The sequence below is a fragment of the Euprymna scolopes genome, chromosome 31, assembly GCF_053919585.1.
Source record: "Euprymna scolopes isolate OS-2025 chromosome 31, ASM5391958v1, whole genome shotgun sequence".
NCBI classification, from domain to species: Eukaryota; Metazoa; Mollusca; class Cephalopoda; order Sepiida; family Sepiolidae; genus Euprymna; species Euprymna scolopes.
This window is the reverse complement of record NC_136512.1, coordinates 73,381,859-73,406,004: the sequence shown is the minus strand read 5'-3', so window position 1 is coordinate 73,406,004 and position 24,146 is coordinate 73,381,859. Positions and strand designations below refer to the sequence as shown.

At 33.0% G+C, this 24,146-nt stretch overlaps 1 protein-coding gene across 1 annotated transcript in view; it reads right to left on the bottom strand.

Annotated features, from left to right (window-relative positions):
• Nucleotides 1-24,146, bottom strand: part of LOC145255817 (aromatic-L-amino-acid decarboxylase-like) — a 122,578-nt gene that overhangs the window by 353 nt on the left and 98,079 nt on the right. The window contains exons 8-14 of the mRNA XM_080114522.1: nucleotides 21,075-21,236; nucleotides 15,092-15,159; nucleotides 12,794-12,864; nucleotides 10,772-10,791; nucleotides 7,010-7,108; nucleotides 5,122-5,223; nucleotides 1-181 (exon numbers count right to left, since the gene is read on the bottom strand). The exon at nucleotides 1-181 is cut by the window's left edge and continues 353 nt beyond it. Of these exons, the coding sequence (XP_079970648.1) occupies nucleotides 1-181; nucleotides 5,122-5,223; nucleotides 7,010-7,108; nucleotides 10,772-10,791; nucleotides 12,794-12,864; nucleotides 15,092-15,159; nucleotides 21,075-21,236 (703 nt within the window). The remainder of the gene's footprint in view (nucleotides 182-5,121; nucleotides 5,224-7,009; nucleotides 7,109-10,771; nucleotides 10,792-12,793; nucleotides 12,865-15,091; nucleotides 15,160-21,074; nucleotides 21,237-24,146) is intronic.

The window sequence follows — 24,146 nt, the reverse complement described above, 5'->3', positions numbered from 1 at the left end:
GAAGCTCGTCGGCCGTCTGGCTGACGTACGACCAGGCGTAGTAGATGTCTTCGTCGACGGCGTTCTGAGCACAGATCGCAAACCGGATGATGTAGTGCTCGTTCACGAGAGCGGGGACCATGTGAAGCTTACCAGAGTCGTTGATCATCCGTAGTAGCTTCTGGGTCAACGTGTTCGGCCCCTGCGGAATACAGAAATATACAAGACCAAAAAGAGTAATAGTGAAAAGTTTGAATGCAAGAAAGGCATCAATCGGCAAAAAGATTGAGTGTAAGAGACTGAAAAGCAAACATTTGAAGAAAGAGAGAGAGAGAGAGAGAGAAAGAGAGAGAGAGAGAGAAAGAAAGAGAGAGAGAGGAAGCTAAATAAAGTAGAAGGAGATACGAGAAGACAAAGGGAGAAAGATATGTTGAGAGAAAGAGAGAGAGAGAGAGAGAGTTACTATAAGAGAAATTAGAGAGACAGAGGGAACGATATACACCAGAAATGTAGAAAAGGCAGTGTAAGAGAGATAAAGAGAAATACGCTGAGAGAGAGAGAGAGAGAGAGAGAGAGAGAAAGAAAGAGAGAGAGAGAGAGCAAGCTAAATAAAGTAGAAGGAGATACGAGAAGACAAAGGGAGAAAGATATGTTGAGAGAGAGAGAGAGAGAGAGAGAGAGAGAGAGAGAGAGAGAGAAAAGAAAACAGCAGTGCACTAAAAGAAAAAAAATATATTAGTAAAAAAAGAGAAACATACAACGCAAGTAAATGGGAGAGATACATTCCACTATCAATAAAACATAAACATTAACAAATTAACGTTAGTCGAAAATGCTCGAGCTCGATAAATAACTAAAACAGTTTTAGACAATTTTTGTTCGCTGGCGATCACAAAAAAAAAGCTACACAATAAAAAACAGAAACAAAAACAGATATACACGCACATACAACAAAACTACACACACACACACACACACACACACACACACACACACACACACACACACACACACACACACACACACACACACACATGAATTCTATTTTTGTGACAAACTTGTAACAGGGCTTTGTTTACGATCTCTTTTATTTGCGCAAGTTTGTCTATATATGTGAATGGGATTGGCATACTATCCAATCAGACCACATTACGTGAGAGGCCCATCCACTGAACCGTTTGTATACTGTTTCTACGCTTTTTCACCTGTCAGATTTTCAGACGTCAGACTGAAGAGACGGCCATGCCCAGTTCTCGCCTCAAACAAATACTTGACGCACATCCGAAAAGTGGACTCATACCCAACCAATGGCGCTACTTTATGCCCGCTCGCCGACTCAGTGCCCCTATTCTGACTATGTAATTCTTTCCTGGTCTCTGGCTGTTTGTTCATGAAAACTATGTATGAATTAAATTGATTGAATTTGTAAAGGAGGAGTTTGTCCTTATAATCAAGTTAACGATAGTCTCTTTTTCCTATTACCAAGCGAGGCACTTCATCAACTCTCATAATTACAAATAATCGATCGAAAATGGGATGCGTGGGCTTTTTCTATTTTCAGACATGCGTGGCTGGCGAACAGACGTTTCTTTATGTCAGAATTGGGCAGTGGCGGCTCGTGCATGGAACTGTGGGACTGCAGCACCCCCAAGTTATTTCTACACAATATTAATGATAAAATTAAAAATAATACGTTTGTTTGTTTATTATTATTATTATTATTATTATTATTATTATTATTATTATTATTATTATTTTTATTTTTTTATTTTTTTCTATTTGTACATTATAAAATCATTAACTTTAATGTCGGTATCTCCAAATTCATATAATAACAAAAATAAAACTTGCTTGGAGCTGTTAAATTCACAGTTACACTTTCTTAATGAAATTCTCTTGTACGCATGCGCGGATTAGACGCTTTAGGCAGCCGAGGAAAGCTGCTTGAAGAACTGTCGCTTGGCGCAGTTCTGTGTCGTGAAATTCGTTGTTTGCTTAGAGTGTGCGCCTGTATAAATATGATAACATTGTTATTGAAAAAAAAAAAAGGAGGTTTACTTATATTTTTTAAAATTATTATTAAAATCTGCACATAACGTGTTCTTGTACATAAAATATTGTGCTATTTTTTTTTAAATACGCACACTTTTAGCGTTGGGATTTAAGTCGGTAGCAGACGGAAATATATAATATGCAGAAACTGCTTATTTTTATTTATTAAAAGTATTCGGGAATTTAGCAGTGAAGCTAACACGCGGCCAAGAGTAAAAACCAAATATACAATAAATAAATTTTACCATAAAAATAAAGTTACTTTTCCATCTACCTGCCTTTTTGCTTGTTTCTTTAAAGTAGTTTTAAATGCTATTTATTTTGCAACAACTAAACTTTACAAAAACAACTGTTTACATTTTTTCCTAGAAGCAAAAAAGCGAAGAAACAGTTCATGTTGAAAATATATTTTAGTTAGAAATCTTTTTAGCGTGTATGTTTTAGATATAAAAAAATTAGCATTTATTTGCCTCCGACAAGGACAATGTTAGAAGTTTTACACTTTGAAAAATGGATTTTTTACACAAGATTTTTTAATTAAAATGTGTTTGTAAGTAAAAAAAAAACACAGTTTTTTTAATAATTATGCATTTTTAAACTTTACATTGAATTTGTTAGTAGATGGGTCAGATAATACGCATTAAAAAAAAGTAATTATAAATCCTTCTGGACTGAGACAATTTTAATTTTTTGTTTTTTGGGGAAGAAAGCTACATTAAAATTCGATGTTTTATAATGCTTATATATGACATCCTATTTTCTTATAATAACTATCCACTTTATGTCGATCTTTACCGGCATGGGAAGGTCAGTAAATAGCCAAGTTTGTTCTTTTTATATAAAAAGCAAGTTGTTAAAAGATTTGTAAATAAAATTTTGTATCTTTAAATATTTTTGTTTGTTTGCTCACTATATAAAAATGTAAACTTTTTTATTTTGCATTTTATTTACAAATACGTTTTGTTATAAATACATCTTTAAAAATAAATTTTGTAAATAAAACTGTTATTAAATAAAACGCTATTTTCAAATAGTAAACTCCTAAATTAACACTCGTAGGGAGGCAGATAAATTTCAAAGTTTTTCTTTTTTGTTTTTATAAAAAATAAGTTATTTTTAAAAATGTTTTTCGTTTGTTTGCAAAAAAAAAAAAAAAAAAAAAAAACGCAAACTTTTATTTAATCTGAAAAGTTTAAAAGGAATAAATATATATATTATTTTTATTCTGTAAAGTGTACATAATTTTAAAAAATCTTTTTAATACAAAAGTTTTTGCGTATTATCCATTTCTGATTGATTATTTGTCTTTGTTATATATTTGAATATTTATTTGAATGTTTGTTTATTATTTGATTAAATATTTATTTATATATTCGAATTCCTTTACACGATATTAAAAAAATACGTGAAAGTTTTGAAGCAGCACCCCCACTAATCTCAGGCACGAGCCGCCACTGGAATTGGGTATGGTTCGCTTCCATCTTGGAAGGTACATCCTCATCCTTTCCTCCCGAACCCGAAGCGGTACTCATCCTAGACGGGCTGAATTAGCTTCGTCCAAAGGAGAAAGTTTCTTGGGAATATAAATTTTACAAGCAGTCCTTAATCGCTTGTATATCTTAATCAGGGGAAGTAACAATATCCCAAATGATCACTTGGCTCAATGTTGCTTAGCTTCAGCAATCTAACGAAAACCAGTTCTTATGCCGTATAGGCAATCCCATCCTCCCAGGTATTATCTCCTTCTCCAGGAGGGGCTTCATTTATTATCGAATATCGACTGGGTTGTTCTCGGCTGTTTTTATAACCTTCCAGAGTGTCAACTTCTCCAACAGAAAAAGAACAAAAAAACAAAAAAAAAAAAACAAAAAAAACAACAACAACATCGCTATGCAAAAGAAACAAGCACATACATAAATAGAATACAAACAAGTTTGTGTGTGCATGTGAGTTCGTTCCCTATAGACTCTGAAACAGCTGGGCCGATTTTTATGAAATTTCACACAAATGTACTTCATGTATATGATAGTGTTCTTAAATAGGTTTTGTATCGGAATGTTTTCGAAATTGAAAAAATCCAATAAAAGAAGGTACAGGCGATTTTGACTAAAGTTAACGCCTTATACAGCCTAGCATCACAAGTGCATTTAAGAAGATTTATTATCACACAAGCAGAAAGTTCCGGCGTATAAAATTAACAGTGGGTTCTTTGATATGATAGGCGTCTGTTCGAAATGAATGTTTCTATTTAGAGCACAATTAAACCATGATATTTGACGTTTACATTTTAAACTTAAATTTAAGCCGTTATATATAACAAGGAATTTTATATAATCAACAGTAGGTTCTCAAAGTGCAGTCTAGACTACTATATATTGTGAGCTAAGTAATTGTGAGGAGGTATGTGCAGCTTCCTCCCAGTACCCTGCGGAGAAGGTTTCCCCAACTAGAGCAAGCAATAAATCGATTTGATTGAAGAATGGTCGATTTCACCGATTTCGATAAGAATAAAAATATGTGAGTATAAAACGTTCGTTGATCATCATCCAACCCCGGGAAACGTTGTGTCTCCCCGCTAGTGTATACACACACACACACACACACACACACACACACACACACACACACACACATATGTTGTTGAGCACTTCGACCCTTTCTTCTTCTTCTCCAAAATACACAAATACGAACGCAACACATATACACACAAACAAAAGCAATAAAATCCCAAATAAACTCGCCCACACATGCCTCACACACACACACACACACACACACACACACACACACACACACACACACACACGCACACGCACACACATATGTTGTGGAGCACTTCGACCCTTTCTTCTTCTTCAAAATACACAAATACGAACGCAACACATATACACACAAACAAAAGCAATAAAATCGTTCACACATGCCTCTCCTTCTCCCTCTCCCCTATCTCTCTCTTTCTCTCTCTCTCTCTCTCTCACACACACACACACACACACACACACGCACAATAGTAACAACAACAAACCACAACACAAACAAATCTTAGGGTTTACAAAAAAAAAAAAAAAAAGGGTTCATCAGCAATCATACCTTTAACCGGAAACAGACGAGTCCCATGGTCACCTGGCCAAGGACCTCAAATCGATCATCCGTCAATACTTTAGATTCAAAGAGTTTAGCCAATCTGACATGCTAAAAAAACAAAACAATAAAACAAATATGATAGAAAATACAAATAATAAATTATAATTTGTCTGTCAAGCTGTCCGTCGGGGTCAACGATGGCTCTAGGCCTATAGTGCATGGAATGGGGAGGCTTTAAGATACAATCGGAGAGTGCCATTTTTGCTGACGATGATTCCATCCTCCACATGATTTATCCACACGTTGGTCAATTGTCAGCTACTCATTGGACATGCCTTTCACCTGTCCAGTGTTAAACTTTAGTTTGTATTAGATCTGTAACTAAAGATGAAGTGTTTTTTTTCAGACGGTCCTGTCTGGGAGCCAAATTGTATTGGCAGACAAAGATATTTTTACTTGTTTCTTTCGAATGTTCCCTTGTTGACGTAACATTTTACTGACTTCTTTCTTTGGTGAAGAATTGGTTAACGTCGAAATTACTACGAGTTCCTTTTTCATACCATTAAAACAATGGTAATCTATATATTAATACAATAGCGTGTGTGTTCTTTTGTGTGTCGGGTCGTTTAATTGTTATGTTCTTCTATTTCTTGCCATAAATAATTTTGCCAAGAATTCTTCATAAGTTTTGGTTTCGGTTTCGACTATAGCTGATGGCACTTAAATCATCAATTTTTTTTATATAAATAGTTTTATCAAGAATTCTTCATAAGTTTTGGTTTCTGCTTCGATTATGACTGAAGGCACTCTAGTTATATATATATATATATATATATATATATATACATATTTTATTTTTTTTTCCTAAATTTTTATTTCGGTTTCGATTCAAGCTAATGCACCCACGTCATATCAATATATATTTTTTAATGTTTGAAATCGCAACTTTATAACATAAAAATCGATAGAACATTACTTCCATAATATTATATACGAAATCTGGTAGAATTAAAATATCATATCTAAGCGTACTTTATGACCGGTCTTTACGGCCGTTCGTGTTAGCTTTTGCAGTTTTAACAAAAGAGCTACAATAACATGAGAGCGTCTCCATTTACACTGAACATCTACATAATGCCAACATCAGTATATTACATATGAATGAGTCCCTGTGGAATTTCCACAGGTTCCGCTAGTTATTTATTATGATATGATTATTAGTATTATTATATTATTAGTGTATTATTATATTATTATATCATTATTTATAATTATATTGTTATTATTTATTATTAAATTAATATACGTCTATATTATTATTATTACTATTATTTTTATTATTATTATTATTATTTTTATTATTATTATTATTATTTTTATTATTATTATTTTTATTTCATTATTATTATGGAATTTCCACAGGTCCCGCTAGTATATTATTATAATGATATTCGAAAACGAGGCTAAAAAAGGCAGGTCACTCCCATGTTCTTTGTCGGGATTGCCAGATTGGCTTTTTTTCCAAGCCAAATTTCGTAAATTTTAAACATTCTCTAGAATCCAAATAATTTTATTCATTTTGATCATATTGAAAGAGATAATTCTAGATATAAGGTTTAATAGCATTATATCTTGATTTGATTCTTCAGAAGGGGTCATACGGTACAAAAATGTTCTGTTCGGAGAATTAATTTTGCCCATCCTGGGACGGGTATTCTTCTAGTTCAATACATGACAAAAAATATCGTGGCTAAGAGAACTGGTTACTTGTAAGTGGACCAGCCATCACCCAAGATAAACCTGTCATATAAAACAAAACCGGCTTTCCTACCATTTCCGGCCATTTATTGTTGAGCGGAAGTCGTAGTTTTTAAAGATGTTGGCTGTTACTCACCTCGCGAATATAATGTTGCAGCCCTTCAATGCCGTAAGTTCGGATTACGAACCAGAGTTTCAATGACCGGAAACGTCGGCTGAGTGGAATGCCCCAATGCTGCGGATTATACATAACAATTATCATACAAAGATTTAAAGCAAGAAAAAACAAAACAAAAAAAAACAAATACAAGTACAAACTCTTTCTTTTTTATCACTATTTGTAAATCTATGCAAAATTCAGGATAAAGGTAGTTTGCTTAAAGCATTGCTGATAAACAAGTAAATATTTATGACCGTGTTCGTAAGAAGCCAAATTCTACTTGCAATTTTATCGATTTCTATTTTGAGTCCGATCAATATTTCAGTTTTGAATAGATTATAGTAATATGCATTAGTGTCATTATCGATTTCAAATGGGTTGAAAATAAAATAAAATTCATACATGCGAGCCTTTGTTTTATTGTTATTTCCATCGCAAGTGCTCGTCTGAGGTCCAATTTCTGTCCCCCTTGCCAATCTTTCACAAAAAACACCCGTCTAGCTGAAACCACTGTCAATAATTTTCCCCACTCTTTATCTGTGCCTAAATCAAAACGTAGATTCCATGAACAAAGTTTCTTTCTTAGAAGGTTTATCGAGTATACAGTAATCAACGGGATAATATTGTAGTAATCGTTAGTAGTGGAGATTTGGTAAATTGGATTACTTAAGGAGACGGTTCATCAAGAACTTGTTTACATTGGACTTGGAGACAACTAGGAAACAGGCAAACGGAAGAGAGTTCTACAGGTGTGCAGTTCTAAGAAAGAAGCTTTGTCGATTTCAAATGGGCTAAAAATAATTTTTAAAAACCCATACATTGTATTATCATTTCTTTCTAATAAATATAATACAATTTGGATACGTGGGTATTTCTGATGGCAACGCAGAAAAACCGCAATGATAAAAAGAAATATGGAGAAAGCAAACAATGAAAAACAATATTTTAGTTATTAATCTTCATGAGGTTTAATTTTGAAAGATTTTTCACATATCAAATCAGTAAACTTGAGTAAACTTATTGCTAAATATGAATAAACATATCCGGGATAGAGTAACATCTATAAATATAAAAGCGAAAATTTATGTATGTGTGTATGTGTGTTCGTTTTTTCTCTATGTCTACAAAAGGCTTTTTTCAGAGAAGTGGTCGATCAGTTCACAACTTCTTAAAACTTTTTATATCACATATAAATCGTAATATCTCAGAGTTAACAACGGAGCTCGCCTGTCTATTTAATTTGCTCGACTTCGGGAAGATAAATATTCAACATTTGTCGCTCGCTGCATGTGGGTTAGTTCTTTTTTTCCTATAGCATCTTGGGAAAATGAAAATAAAAAAAAGCGTTCCCGCAGTAAATGAAATACTATCCCGCAGTCAAACTTGACCTCATTAAGTCATTAAAACGTGCACCTGCCAAATCCAAGTAATTAAATAAATTCAAACGTGTTTCCGCGACCATTTCGCGGTTAACGTCGCACGTTTTTTTTTTTCACACTTTAATTTACAACTTTGCCCCAAGGCTTCGGGTTCGATCCTCATACTTACCTACCAAAACATTTTTTTTTATTTTAACCCCCTTCCCCCGGAGTTTTGATTTACCAAAAACCACACACACCTCCAAACACTCGGGCAACGCCGGGTACCCCCGCTAGTCTATAACATAAATCTCACATGTCTGTTTAAATGTATGTATGTCTGCCTAAAACTTTATCGTTTTGAAGCCTGACCCTTCGGGCGATAAATATTGAAAATTGGCTAAAAACATTAATACTTTCACCCTCAACTGGGCACTTTTCTACAAGAAGGGGGCGCTTTTTTCGCCGATATTCTCGAAGGTCATCCCCTATTTTCGATTAACTAGCCTTAATTTAAACCTACGTTACTTCCAGTTTGGCGATGGGCGCAACAGCAAAAATGTCAGGTTTTTTTTTGTCACGTGCTTTTCCTCCTTCACGGTACGGGTTCGATCCTGCCTGCCTACTACCACTTTTTTTGCTCAAAACACACCCCAAATACCCGGGCAACGCCGGGCACCCAGCCTAGTCTTTAATAATTTCTGCAGAGCCCCCCTACCTTCTCAAAAAGGAAAGTAAAAGTGACGCCGTGAGAATTCAAGATTTATTTTACAAAAGAGTCACTACTCATCAAGGCTTGGAGGCCACTCGAGGATAAGGGTTAATAAGTGTACAGTAATCAATGGGATAATATCGTAGTAATCGTTAGTAGTGGAAATTTGGTAAGTTAGATTACTTAAGAGGAAGGTTACACAAGAATTTGTTTACATTGGACTTGAAGACGATCATATTGTAGTCAGCTGGAAAGCAGGAAAACGGAACGGAGTTGCACAGACGTGCAGTTCTAAGAAGGAAGTTTTTTTCATGGAATCTACGTTTAGGTTTAGGCACAGATAAAGAGTGGTGGAAATTATTGATAGCGGTTTCATCTAGACGAGTGTTTTTCATGAAAGTTTTGCAAGGGGGCCCATAGATTGGAGATCAGACGAGCACTTGCCATAAAGATAACAATAAAGCAGGGACAAGCTCGTAATGTCTCTTCTGTGGGAAAAACATTGCTGGCAAGAGAAAAGATCACCCCCCCACTAGGCTACGAAGTTAAATTTTAATTCTGCCAAGATGTGGCAATAGTCCTCCATCCTTGGACGTACTTAGCTCTTATACAGGTAGAGAATTACATTGGCAGTGTGATGTGTACTGGCACAGTATAATGATCGCATCATTTTTCCAGCGACCTTGGAAACAGATTTGATGTGCGTGTTCTATTTCAGATCATGAGTAAAGGTCAGACCCAGAAGCTTGTCAAAAGATGGAGAGCCATTCATTTCAATTGATGCCAGACGGGGATCAGAGCGTTGATGATGTAAAGATAGAAGCTTGATTTTAGATGCATTAAAATTTTGCCCCATTGCATCATACTCACCTGAATACAAGAGGCTTGAAGACAAAATATAACAAAGACGCAGCCAAGGAGAAAATAAAAAACTACGAATAAAAATACTTTAATCTTATTAATATTTATATTTATTCCGTTATGTTATTTTTTGGTTAAAATTTCAGAGTAAAAAGTAGAAGTAAGATATTTTTTTAAATCAACACAAATCCCTCATACTAATCCTAAATCCTTGGTGCCAGAATGAAGAATAGACATTTTTCAGATAAAATTTCAGAAATAGCGAGTTGTCGTCGAGACTCAAGATCGAAGTAGAATATTTTAAAATTGATAACCCCTCCCCCCTCAAAAAAAAAAAAAAAACGATGTCGAAAGTTTCAGAGCCGATTCCCAAACCTAAGAGATTTGGAGTAATGATGTAGAATACGGATCGTACTGAAATTATTATTAAGAAACTGATTCTGAACAAGGCAGCTTTGTTATCTATTCTGTACTTTCACCTAACAATTTAATAAACAAAAGGTATCATAAAAATTGAATTTAACTAAAATCCTAAAAAGTAGGACTATCCGTATCCAGCATATTTGAAGTCAGAACCGACATTTTTTGGTGGATGGAGAGTCGAATTCAGGGTTCGACGTAAGATGCTGCAAATTAACATAAAAAAAGATGCTGTTTTATTTTTTGGCTTCTGAATCTTATAGTTGGAATTAGAAATCAAGAAAGTTTGCAAGACTTACTTTTTGTTAAAAGCGATTCCCGAGTCGGAAATCTTTTTTCTTCTTAGTCAACTCTAAAGAAAAATACTCGAAAAGTAGTTTAACTTACCCGAAAATCAATGGCTTTATCTGAAGATAGAAAAAAAACAGCATTTAATTAAATGAAAAATAGGTTTCAAATAAAAATAAAATGAACATTAAATCTGAAATCGTTAAGACTAACATATATGTGCTATATATTAGAATCCTACACCTGTAAGTAAAGATTAAGAACCCTATGCTAGTTAGTAGAGATTATGTTAACTAGTATGAATTTTGGCAAGGGTTACATTAAGTATATGTCATGACAACCTGGCAATAAACGGAAATAGACCCATTTGATTGAGACAGGGGTTCAAAAGTTAGACAAAACGCTAAAAATGCAGGTGTCGAATGATGACACATATCTGTTGTTGACACATGTATGTGTTGTGAAAAATCCGAAGAAAATGTCTTGTGAAAAGGTTTATAAAAAGTTTTGTGAAAAATCTCATAAAATGTGTTGTGAAAAATCCTATAAAATGTGTTGTGAAAATCCTATAACACGTGCCGTGAAAAATTCTATAAAATGCGTTGTGAAAATCCTATAAGACGTGGCGTGAAAAATCCTATAAATGTGTTGTGAAAAATCTTAAAAATTTCTTGTGAAATGGTTTATAAAAAAGTTTTGTGAAAAATTCCATAAAATGTGTTGTGAAAAATCCTATAAAATGTGTTGCGAAAAGTTCTGTAAAGCCCGGAGAAAAAATTTGTAGAGATGAATTATAGAAAATTCTTCCAAATGTGTTGATTTATGACAGCTTAGCTTATTAGAACTCCACACACCTCTAGTTTGCTCTAAAATCGAGATAGCTGTTTGTAAAATTGTCCGTAACAAATAAATGTAGTGTTCTTCATGCATACAGATGCTCTTTATACGTAGATCACCAATCGCCCCAACCGACGCTGCTGTTTATCTTAGCTGCGTTTCACGAGTCGATAATCGATTGTCTCGTCTGTCTAACCAAGACGAATAAAACTATTTTCACGCAGAAAGAAGAATGCAAGGAGACACTTTCTTTACGGTTTTTAATTGGAGAAAATGGATTTAAGAAAAAGAGACAAATGTTATCGTAGCTAGTTATTTGCTTCTTAAACTTAACTTTTTACAAGGGAGTCACCATTTATCAAAGCCTGAAGGCCACTCGAGGATAAGGATTCATGAATGTATGATTATCAGTGAGAAAACAGCGTAGTGATTGTTTACATTGGACTTAAAGATGACACTGTTGTAGTCAGCTGGAAAGCAGATACGCGGTACAGAGTTCCACCGGCGGGCAGTTTTTAATGAAACGAATGACACGCGCAGGCAAAAATCGAGATAACATTCGCATTAGATTCAATTTTCCTACATTATTGGCCGTGTCTCATTCACATGGTTTTCTAGATGTTTTTATCTAAAAACCTTAGCTTCTTATTTCCTCGAAAATGACGTCATTCATCATTGTCTATCTCAGTGTTTGATCTATGATCTCTGCCTTAACATTACCTCAAGCATCTTTCGTTTAACCCTAGAAACGATTCTGTTATACAGATCTGGGTTATCATGCACTGAGTGTGACCCTTGCCAAAATCTATACTAGCTAAATTAATCCCTACTGACGTATGATCCTTAATATGTAGCATGTGGTCATAACTTCTACAAAGCAACAGCCATCCGTTCTGTCGCCACGATGTTTATTAGGATTTTGTCTGTAAGTTTAAGAAAAAAATTCGCTGGCTGCTGTTGTTTTTATAACAGTAAGCGATGCGAATTAATAACTATGAGCAAAGCTTCTTTCTTTGAAGTGCACGCCTGTGGAACTCTGTTCCGTCTGCCTGCTTCCCACCGGACTACAACTTGGATGTCTTCAAGTCCAATGTTAACAAATTCCTAATGAACCGCCCCCTTAAGTAAACACTTCATCAAATCTCCACACTAACGTAATGTACTTGCAATAACCCTTATCCCTGAGTGGCTTCCGGGCCTTGATAATTGGTGATCACTGAGTAAAAAAAAAAAAAAACTAATGCAAGAGCACCTCGGTAGTAAGATATGATTAGCTATACCTACCTCCGTGGGGGTGCTGTAGATATAATGGATCCACCGTCAACGCATGTGTTAATGTTTGACTATCAGTGACCCTACAATTCGGATAAAAAATATAATGGAAATAATTAGTACACAAAGGCAATTATTAAAAACAAAAACACACATAAAAGCATACAAACAGCTATAATTACACATTTAGTATCTTTCGTCACCATAATTAACGTGCTGGGAGTTTGTTTAAAGTGAAATGGCAGTACAAGGTCGAGAGGAATAGAGGACAGGCAGGATGCAGGGGCTGCCGGAAGTGTTGACGTTCTCCTACACGCAGCGCCTGGTATTGCCAAATATTCACTCGCTTGGCACCGGCTAGGTTCAACGTTGTTTAAATTCGGTTATCTAATGATAACCTATATGTCAGCATGATTATATAAATGCTTGAGCCCTTCCAACGCGTCTTACTGTGTGAGTTGCTGGCTCACATAGCCGATCGAAAATCTCTCTCTTCGGAGCCTTTTAAACCCACACAGATTACCCCCCCCCCACCACCAGGACGACAAAATGTAAAACTAAACAAAAATATAAAAATATCACTTTTTTTGCTAACGAACTTTCTTGTTTTCATACTTCCTTTCTTATCTTTGTAAGTTATATATATATATATATATATATATATATATATATATATATATATATATATATATATATATATATATATATATAAGTTTCGTGGTTAAATTTTAAATTCTGAAAACAACATATAGAGACATATATTCGATTTAAGCTTTCCTTTTTGGCTAGGATCTCCTTGAAAGTATTATTTCAAGTAATATCTATCAGGATTTTTCATCTTAATTTCTATCAGCGTCTTATCTCGCTTATATATATATATATATATATATATATATATATATATATATATATATATATATATATTAAAATGTTTGACTCATGTTCAGGTAACCTACATCTAAAATTTAATGTGTTTATACCCAAAATTGATGGAGGAGTTTGGTAGAGTCTACAAAGGTAAACTCTTTCAACTTTGATCTCTTGGCAGCACAATATTCGCCCAAAAATTGATTTAAAAGCTTGTTGCATGTCTGAATACCCCTTATGTAAAATTTAAAACGTTTAGACCCAAAGTTTGCGGAATAATTTGCTAGAGACCGCAACAGACAAATCTTTTTAACTTTGATCCCTTAGTGACCAAATTTTTGGCCCCCCCCCAAAAAAAAAACGATTAAAAAGCTTGCCCTATGTCTGAATACACTTTATGCAAAATTTCAAATGTTTAGACCAAAAGTTGGCTGCGAGGTCAAGTTTTTGTAAAATTTTTACTCCAATTTTGGCCCCCCTTAACATTTATTGTTTTGGGCTCAATCGTTTAACTTTGACCCCTTGACAGCCAAATTTGTAACCGAAAACCGATTAAAAAGATTTTCCCAAATCTCAATACCCCTTATGTTAAATCTCGAGTCTGTAGACTGAAAATTGACAGAGTAATTTGATAGGGAAATGTACATAGACAGACAGACACACACACAAACAATTTCACTTTATATATATATATTCGTATAAAAACTTGTTATAACTAAAACGTTATTGTTTTTATCACTCTTACAACGTCATTTATTTTGTAGTCATATTGGCTCGTTATACAGCGGATCTGAAATTTGACCCCATTTTGAACGATGAGATTATCTTCTATTAAGTTGGTGCAAAAATAATGTCATTTTTTTGTCGTTCAACTTCAAAAGATCATAACTCCTTTCATAATAAACTTTGTTAATCTTATTCAACTTCAGCAACTTCTCGTGTGGTGTTGCGAGGATCGGCTTCAATTAAGGCTTTCAAATGTCCGTTATCAACCGCAGTCGGCCAGCCGCGACCATCTTCATCTTCGATGCTCTCGTCACCATTGCGAAATTTCTTGAACCACCGTTGCGCCACACGTTAATTAGTAGTTCCTGGGCCAAACACATCGTTGATATCACGAGCTGTCTCGGCAGCTTTTCGGCCTAGTTTGAACTGGAACAAGAAAATCATGTAGATTTAAATTTTGTCCATGCCGTCAAAAAGCTTGCAAAAAAAAAAAAAAAAATTGAATTAAGAGATTTAGAATAGAAAACAAAGAACGGTAACGAATAACACGATTCGATAGAGCGATAAACGCGCTTCAAAATGATGTATAACATATATATATATATATATATATATATATATATATATATATCAATGCATTAATTCAGAAATCATATATAAAAGTAACATATGTGAGAAAGTGGTATTGTTTTTGCACCAAACTAATATCTAACTTACCATAAGAGCGAACAATCATGGTTGATCAGCATCCATTTGTTTGGGTTGAAGTTGATGGAGTTGGCGTACTGAAATTAATATAGAATGAATAGATTTAAATTTAATTATAGTTTATTGCATAAATAATGATGGAAATACAACTAGAACCGAGTCAAGTCGGATCGGAACACATTGAAGAAGGGTGATATTCTCGAAACATTGTAATATTCGCAACTTAACATACAGCGCCAGTGATCGAGGATATATATATATATATATATATATATATATGTATATGTATATATGTATATATATATAACACATTTGAACACTAGCGGAATTCTCTATAGGGCTCTTTGCGCCACACGTTAGTTAGTAGTTCCTGGGCCAAACACATCATTGATATCACGAGTTGTCTCGGCAGCTTTTTTATATATATATATATTCATATATATATATTTATATATATATATTTATACAATATATATATACACAGACTTATTTATGAATCTGTATGTTTATTTTATTTTAATTTTAATTTCATTTTTATTTTTATTTTATTTATTTATTTATTTTCTATTGTTATTGTCAATTTCAAAATTATTTTGTATCGCTATTCTATTAACTATATTTGCTTTTTATGGATATATATATATATATATATATATATATATATATATATATATATATATATATATATTGCAATAAAAAGCATATTTAATTCCAAAAAGACGATTATAAAAAGCAATTTAATTCGATAAACATAAGGCAGTTAAAATGGCATCGTGATGAAAGGGGGAAAATGGTCAAAATTCTTCAAAGAGATTTAACCTTTTTATCGCATCTTTCTGTTTTCGAATCGCGATAGAGACCGATTTCAAAAATTGGAATCCGCTCTACGAAGGACCCCGAACCACTCTATTTCAACCAATTTCAACATGTATTTCATACTGATTGTCACAACAAGGATTCTCAACCAAATGTTGGCCAATAGCTGAGTCTAAAGTTGCAGAGGAAGGGAGACTCACAGATCCTACCCTACCCTGCCTAATTTTGGATTGAACGTGTTGGTTTATACGAGTCTGCAAATGCAAAGGAGTTCGCCCCACATAATCAGCATCAAACTAGCATTTAAATTGGTAAATAATACACTGCTGATCCAGAATTTAAGACCACTTGAAAATCTTTTAAAATGAAACGTTTTTTAAGGATAGATTTTAAACTCCTCCCACTTAAGGTTACCAATACTACAACCAAAAAGTTATGAAAAAGAAAAGCTGCATTCCAAACATTTAATTCAGAAATTTACATTTTTATAAAATTGATCACTTGATCAAAATTATAAGACCAGAAGTATAATTTTTTAAAAAAATTATTTTAGTTACAGATTAGCAGTCATTGCGTTAAGGTGTCACCGTGCCTAAAGCAAGCAAGCTTACCAAAGTTGAGTGTGCTCGAATTCTAGATTTTTATAAGCAAGGTTTGCCACAGCAGGCGACCGCATCTGAGGTAAAACTGTGATTTGCAACTTTCTAAAGAACAGTTAGAATTATGGAAAAGCAAAATCCACTAGTAAACCCCCCGCCCCAATATTCTTCTGCATTGAGTACGAGAATAAGACGAGTTATGCGATTTTCTTCTAGTCAAATTAAGGCAGTCACAGATGCTGATTGCAGTCCAGTAAGCATCAGACGACACTTACGACAAAAAGGCATGGTAAATAAAAAGCGTAAACAAATTCCTCGTCTGCTTCCACGTCACCAGGAGGAGCACTTAAGGTTTGGTCATGAATACCAATCATGAGACGCTGAAAAGTGGAAGAAAGTCCTGTTGTCTTATGAGAAAAAAAAAATTCAATCTAGATGGTCCTGATGGCTTCCAACGATATTGGCATAACGAAAACATTTATCCACACGTATTCACATAGTGGAGAGTCCCTAATGGTATGGGGTGCCTTTTCTTACAGGGGGACGATGGAACTCCAGGATAAAGCAATTTTTGTAAAAAGTTTAAATTAAGACAGCTCAATGCGTAGCAGAGCAATAATAGAAAAAAAAAAGCAACCAAAACTTTAGGCAAATCTCATTATTAAATTATGTCAACTAATATCGTTTTTTAGCTTTCAATCTGTTTTCTCATTCGAATAACCCTTATTGGATTGAAATAAATTTATATAGTACGTTATGAAAATATATATGGAAATTAAGCTACGCATAATTTTCCGCGTTTCATTCTTGTGAGAATTTGTCAGACTTATGCGAAAAGTTGTGGTTATCGTGCATTTATATATACGATGCTATTAAATTTTGCGGTAAGCCAATAAGCTTCCTAGTTGCCACCGTACCCATCCTAATCAGCCAATTGGCGGGCACTTACATGACAAAGGCACAGTAGACCTCCGGCTCACCCCTTCCTGTTGTGTGTTTTATGGGAAGGGTAGATATCCTTTTGTTGTTGTAAGCTGACATACTTAAAGGTTAGGTAAGCTGACATACTTTAAGGTTAGGTGAAGTTAGATATGCTATTTTTATTTTACTCTAAATTTCAGATATTATGTTGGGTTTATATATATATATACTTATTTATGAATATGTATGTTTATTTTATTTTTATTTTATTTATTTATTTATTTTCTATTGTCATTGTCAATTTCAAAATTATTTTGTATCGTTATTCTAGAGTAAGCTTTGTCATGTGCACGCAGTTGTTCACTATTTCTCTCTTACAGTTTAATAGACGTTGATGTTCTTTAAAGAATATGATAGAGCATTTTTCATTTAGGCATAATCTCCATGGATCGTCTAGATCACTACACGTACTTGTTTGTCTTACTATTTTCTATTCCACTATCGGCGAACGTCCACTTTCTTTGAGTATTGGTTTGCTAGTGCTGTTTTCATTCTGTTTTTTTTTTGTTTTTTAACGTACTTTTGAACGTAATGTGCGTAAATATAAACGCGCGATAACGACAACTTTTAGCATAAGCCTAACGAATTCTTACGAGAATTAAACGCAGAATATTTTGTGTAGATTAATTGCCATATATATTTTCATAACTTACTACCTAACTCTGTCTATGTACTGAGCACTGTTGAAGTTAATACTGAAAATGTAGGCATAAAATTATATCTTTGTATATTGATTCATGTGATTAAATGAAGTAGTCATATATATATATATATATATATATATATATATATATATATATATATATATATACTAGCAAAAGTACCCGCTGTTGACTGGGTTCAAAACAGCCTACAAAAAATGGACTCTGATTTATGAAAGTATGATAGGTTATGAAAAGGAAGAGTTGTAAAGAGATAGCTTCGAATTTGGGAGGTATCAAAACCAAAGCAAAATATGATGAAAGTAAAAATAAAATAGATAAACCCCATAATTTATTATACCATATCTGTTCACACTGAAACACTTATCACAAGATTCTGTGGATCCATATTAAAAAACCTTGTTAAACTTTGTGATATATTTCCATTCTATGAAGGTTAGGCGCGAACGAACACCCCATAGTTTTATTATACCATATTTCTTCAAACTGAAGCATAATTATCAAAGTATACTTACGCAGATAGATATGAAAAGTCTTTATTAAAATTTGTGCCTATTTCCATTCTATGAAGGCCAGGCGCGAACGCAGACCCCACAATTTTATTATACCATCCCTATTTAAGTTAAAACATACTTATCAAAGTATTGTTATGTACATATATATATATCAAAAACACTTGTAAAGGTTTTTTTAAAATTTTTAAATTTTTTGTTTTCATACTTTGTGGACCAGGCGCGAATGCAGACCCCACAATTTTAATGAACCACCGTTCTGCCAGATCAAACATACCCATTCCTGTGTCTCGATACATCTATCATTATATGTAATCAGTTTTTTTAAAATAGTCAACCATATAGAAGCCTATTCGTGATCAGACACACACAGACGTTCAGCTTTATATTATACACATATATATATTGTGTATCTAAGCAATATTTAGGCAATATTTTTCATTTAAGCAAACATTATTAAAATCAATAGCATTCTTCTGCTTAATTAAACGTTTTGTTTATGTTAGCAACTTTCATGTTGTCTCTTCTTATATATCCCTATATTTCTAGAAAAAAATGGAAAGATGTCAGAGAAACTAATGCCAACAATAAAATTATCTCATTCAAGAAAATAAAAGAGAAGACTTGACAGTACTTGTGCAGTATAAGAACTGTACTCTCGTCAGAATCGTGTTTACGAAAGGTGCCGAACGAAAGTTTCGTGTTTTTTTTGTTTCTTTTTTTGCGCAAACGCTGCTTCAATTTTTTTCAATGAAAAATATTATTTCTGTCAGTACAAATGCAATTTTATGAAAAATTAATTGAAAAATAAAAACAATATTTTTAAATATTTATTGGACAGTTTTAATTAATTTTTTTTTTAGAAAATTCAAATTCAAATAAGAAACATTCATTGTAAAAGTTTCATAAATAAATATTTTTTGAATAATAAAAAACTTTTATGATTTGTTTTTCTTTTCATATTAAAAAAAAAAGTTTTTGTTCAAATCAAGATGAAGCAAATGTTTTCTTTATGATTTTTGTATGAAATATTTTTGTATTAATATTCCGCATACCGCCGGGACGATTCCGATGATAGCATGCCACTTATACTGCACAAGTTCCGATTTTTATATCTTGGCTGTTAAGAATAATTGTCTGAATAATGAAAACAATACAAACATTCATATCTCATCTAAGAAATTCACAATTGCAATAACGTTATTATTTAGAAACCCATTCTTAACACGAAGAGGGTAGGGTGTTTTGTAATTATTCTGCACTTTTCCCTAACAATTTAATAATAATAATAATAATAATAATAATAATAATAATAATAATAATAATAATAATAATAATAATAATAATAATAAAAAGATATCGTAAAACTTAAGTTTAATCTGACAATACTATAAAAAAAAAGCACGGTAACATCTCTGCATAAGGACCAAAATATTTTTATGGAAATCTCTCTGGACAAAGCATGAAGCCACTTGATGTGAGGAGTTTAAAAAACACGTCGAGGTCGAAAAATCTAGCCAATAATAAGTGTTAAATGGGATAGATTTTGACCCAGAAAATAGCAATTCTTCTCTCTTTGTAAGAAACATTGATCATGGAATTTGAGGACTAAAGGACAAAATAACAGAAGAGAAAGTTATGGGCTGTTGAAAGTAAACGCAAGATTCAATTTCTATTCTCTACAAACAATGGGTGTAGTGATATAGTTTTATCTTTTTTGTTTTTTATATTATAAAGTATATATATATATATATATATATATATATATATATATATATATATATATATATATATATATATACCTCAATCCCGTGAAGCAAATACTGAGATTCCGGGCATATCAGTGCGTTCCCCACATTAAGCCACGAGATTCTACTGTTTTAAGCGATTATATGTAAGTAGCACACAAAGTAGGCGTTAAAAAGAAAAAAAAAACATACACATACAAAAAAACATCTTTACGAATGTTATCTGGTCAGGAAGTAGATGATCATGAACATGTAGTGGACCAAATGTGGGTGATCATTTTATGTTAAGTGTATATGCGAAATAAATCCTCAACCCAACTTACCAAATTTCCGCTACTAACGATTATTACTACGACATGTTCTCTTTAACCACTGTACAATAATTAACCCTTATCCTCGAGTGGCCTCCCAGTCTTGATAAGTGGTGACTCCTTTGTAACAGCCCCCCCCCAAACTTTCAAGTCTAAAATATTGTTTTTGCTTTAATTTCTTGTTATCGTCAACTTTTTCAGGTTGTTAACATGTAAGCGTCTAAAAAAGTAGAATCTCGTCTTTTTTTTTGGGGGGGGGAGTAGGGGATGATGGAGACTGTGAGAGGAAGGGCGAATTAGCAAATAGAACAGTTATACATGTTTACTCTTATTAATTAGATACTACATGGTGTATATACATACCTCAATCCCGTTCAGCAGGTGTTGAAATTCCGGGCATATAAGTGCGTTACCCGCATAGGCACCGTCCACATGAAGCCAGAGGTTTTCCTTGCTACACACTTCCGCAATCTCCGCAATGTCATCAAAAGAACACACGGCTGTTGTCCCCAAAGTAGCACATACCTGGAACGGTACATACGAGGCGTCTTAAATAAGCTTGCAGACATTTTGTACAGGCATTTAAAATTGTTGTAGACTCTTGAAAATACAGTATGTTAGTTATTGCTAGACATCTTATGAGATGACTGGCCAATTTTTATAACTTCAGGTGCGAATAAACAGCTACAGTAGGAATTGGAATACGCGCCACTAAAGCCAGGTTGTCAGAGCTGATAAATTTCAAAAATGCAATCCGGACATGAGTGCACTTAAAAGAACGATAAAAATTATTTTTTTCAAACGTGTTATTTTTTTTTTGTTTAGAAAATTATATGTGCATATTTAATGTTTCTTTTTTCAGCAACATTCACCCCCAAACCTCTATTTTTAGAAATTTAAAAGAATCGAAATCGGAATCGGTAATTACATCGGAATTGGAATCGGGAAAAAATGTTGGAATCGTCACTAATATATATATATATATATATATATATATATATATATATATATATATATATATATATATATATATATGATAGCATGAAATGTCGTTAATTGAAAAAATAAAAATCAATTTAAACATGAAACATATAGACGCTAATCTTAATATGAACTGTAAGACTAATAATATATTATATAAGAGGAAAATGTATCTATGTATGCATGTATGTATGTGTGTATGTATGTATGCATATATGTATGTATGTATGTATGTATGTATATATGTCCCGTTAAACCAAAAAATATACAACTCAAACCCCGCAGAGTTTGAATTTTGTTGATCGGCATTGCTCCGGATGTATATCTAAAATTTACAAAAAAAAAAAAAAAAAAATCATTACAATGTAACCACAAGCAAATTTTCAACCCTTTAAATAAACCAAGTAAAAATATGAAAATATAAAAAAATAACGTCTTTCTTTAGCTTACGGATCGTGCTGAAATAAAGAACAGGTTTAATTCTGCTAAAGATGTTTCGTGTTATCAAGAGTTAAGCACGATTTTTATGTTGTCACCTAGATCACATTGCTTTCATATTAAAATTTTAACATTAGCTTCCATTTCTATGTGAAATGGAACTTGCTTTAGTAGTGCTCTGGAGGCCTCTTTATATTCATGTGTGTTTAAACACAGTATTTCCCGGGATAAACAACTTTTTTCTTTTATTAATGTTACCTGGGAACCATAGTCCCTAATGCTTAATCTTTACTATTGTATAAAAATCACTTTGTGTGTGTGTGTGTGAGTCCTTTCCTCATAGGTTCCGAAACGGCCGAGCCTATATTTTTCAAATTTCATACAAAGGTATTTTATTTTCCTGTCAGTGTTCTTAGATATGTTTTCTACAGAAGTTCATCCGATAAGTATCGAAAATCGAAAAAAATCTTAAAAATAGTATTTGTTTTCTCTTATAGATAAAAAAAAAAAATTTTACAAGGGAATATTTTACGTTACATCGGCGTAACCTTTGCCGGTGTAGCGTAAAATATTCCCCTGTAATAGTTCTTCTTTGTTATCTATAAGAGAAGAAAAACTATTTTTGATATCGTGAAGCCGAAATATTAGCTGACATTATATTGTAAACAAACACAAACGGAGTTTGATAAACAACATTATTATTATTATTATTATTATTATTATTATTATTATTATTATTATTATTATTATTATTATTATTATTTATTATTATTTATTATTATTATTTATTATTATTATTATTTTTTATTTTTCTATTTTTTTATTTTTATCATTTTCTATTTTTTTATTTATTATTATTATTATTATTATTATTATTATTATTATTATTATTATTATTATTATTATTATTTTTCTATTTTTTTTACGAATTAGTCCAGCGGACAAATTATTCCTCGTAATATATAATATCCAATGGAGGATTGATGCTATAATAATACATACGCAATCTGCATAAATTCAAATATCATGTTTAAACGTATTATACGACCGGGCAACGCTAGTATCCTATATTGAGCGAGTAATAAGTCGGAATGAATTTATTTTTATTTAACTAATATTAGTAATATTTATTTTATTTAATCAATATTAACAACAGTTTGTGTAGCAGTAAACGTTTCACTCTTATACAACTAACTTGCTGCAATAGTGAGCACGTAACTCGGTAAGTTCGAAATGAATCGATATTGATTAAATAATAATAAAAAAAATGGGAATAGAATATATATATATATATATATATATATATATATATATATATATATATATATATATAAATATTGAAAATAAATATTGAAAATAAATAACAAGTGATAAAGGAAGAAAGTATAGAAATTTAAAGCTTTCATTAAAATTAACTATTACAATCGATAGACTGGACAGACCGGAAGTTAACATATGAAGAAATGTACACAGCACTCTCTGATATGGATTGGACATAGATATATGCTTGAAATGATATTATTATGTTAAATTAGAAAAAAAATAGTAGTAGTAGTAGTAGTAGTAGTAGTAGTAGTAGTAGTAGGGGCATATCTACCCACCCCCACCCCTATTACCACATTACCACTCAAAAAAAAAAAAAATGAGACCAAACAGCTAAGTAGAGTCAAGGAGGAAGGGAAGACAGAGTGGAGAGAGCACTGACCAGACCTCAGCCGAATAAGTGCGAAGAGAACTGGGACCTTGGGGAGGCTTATTGCGACTCAAATTCCAGTGAAGACCAATAGCCACTGCCAACGAGAAATCAGTGGCAAGCAGCTGTTGCGATAATGCAAATTTATTTGCAAATACTATCGGAAGAGGTGGAGTGTGCTGGAAACCTGGGGAGACTTGTTGTCACTCAGCTTCCAGGGAACACCACAGGCTATTTTGAAGGAGAGATCTTTGATAACCTGTGTGAAAGCTCCTTATGAGCCGCCGCCGCCGCCGCCGCCAATACTACTACTACTACTACTA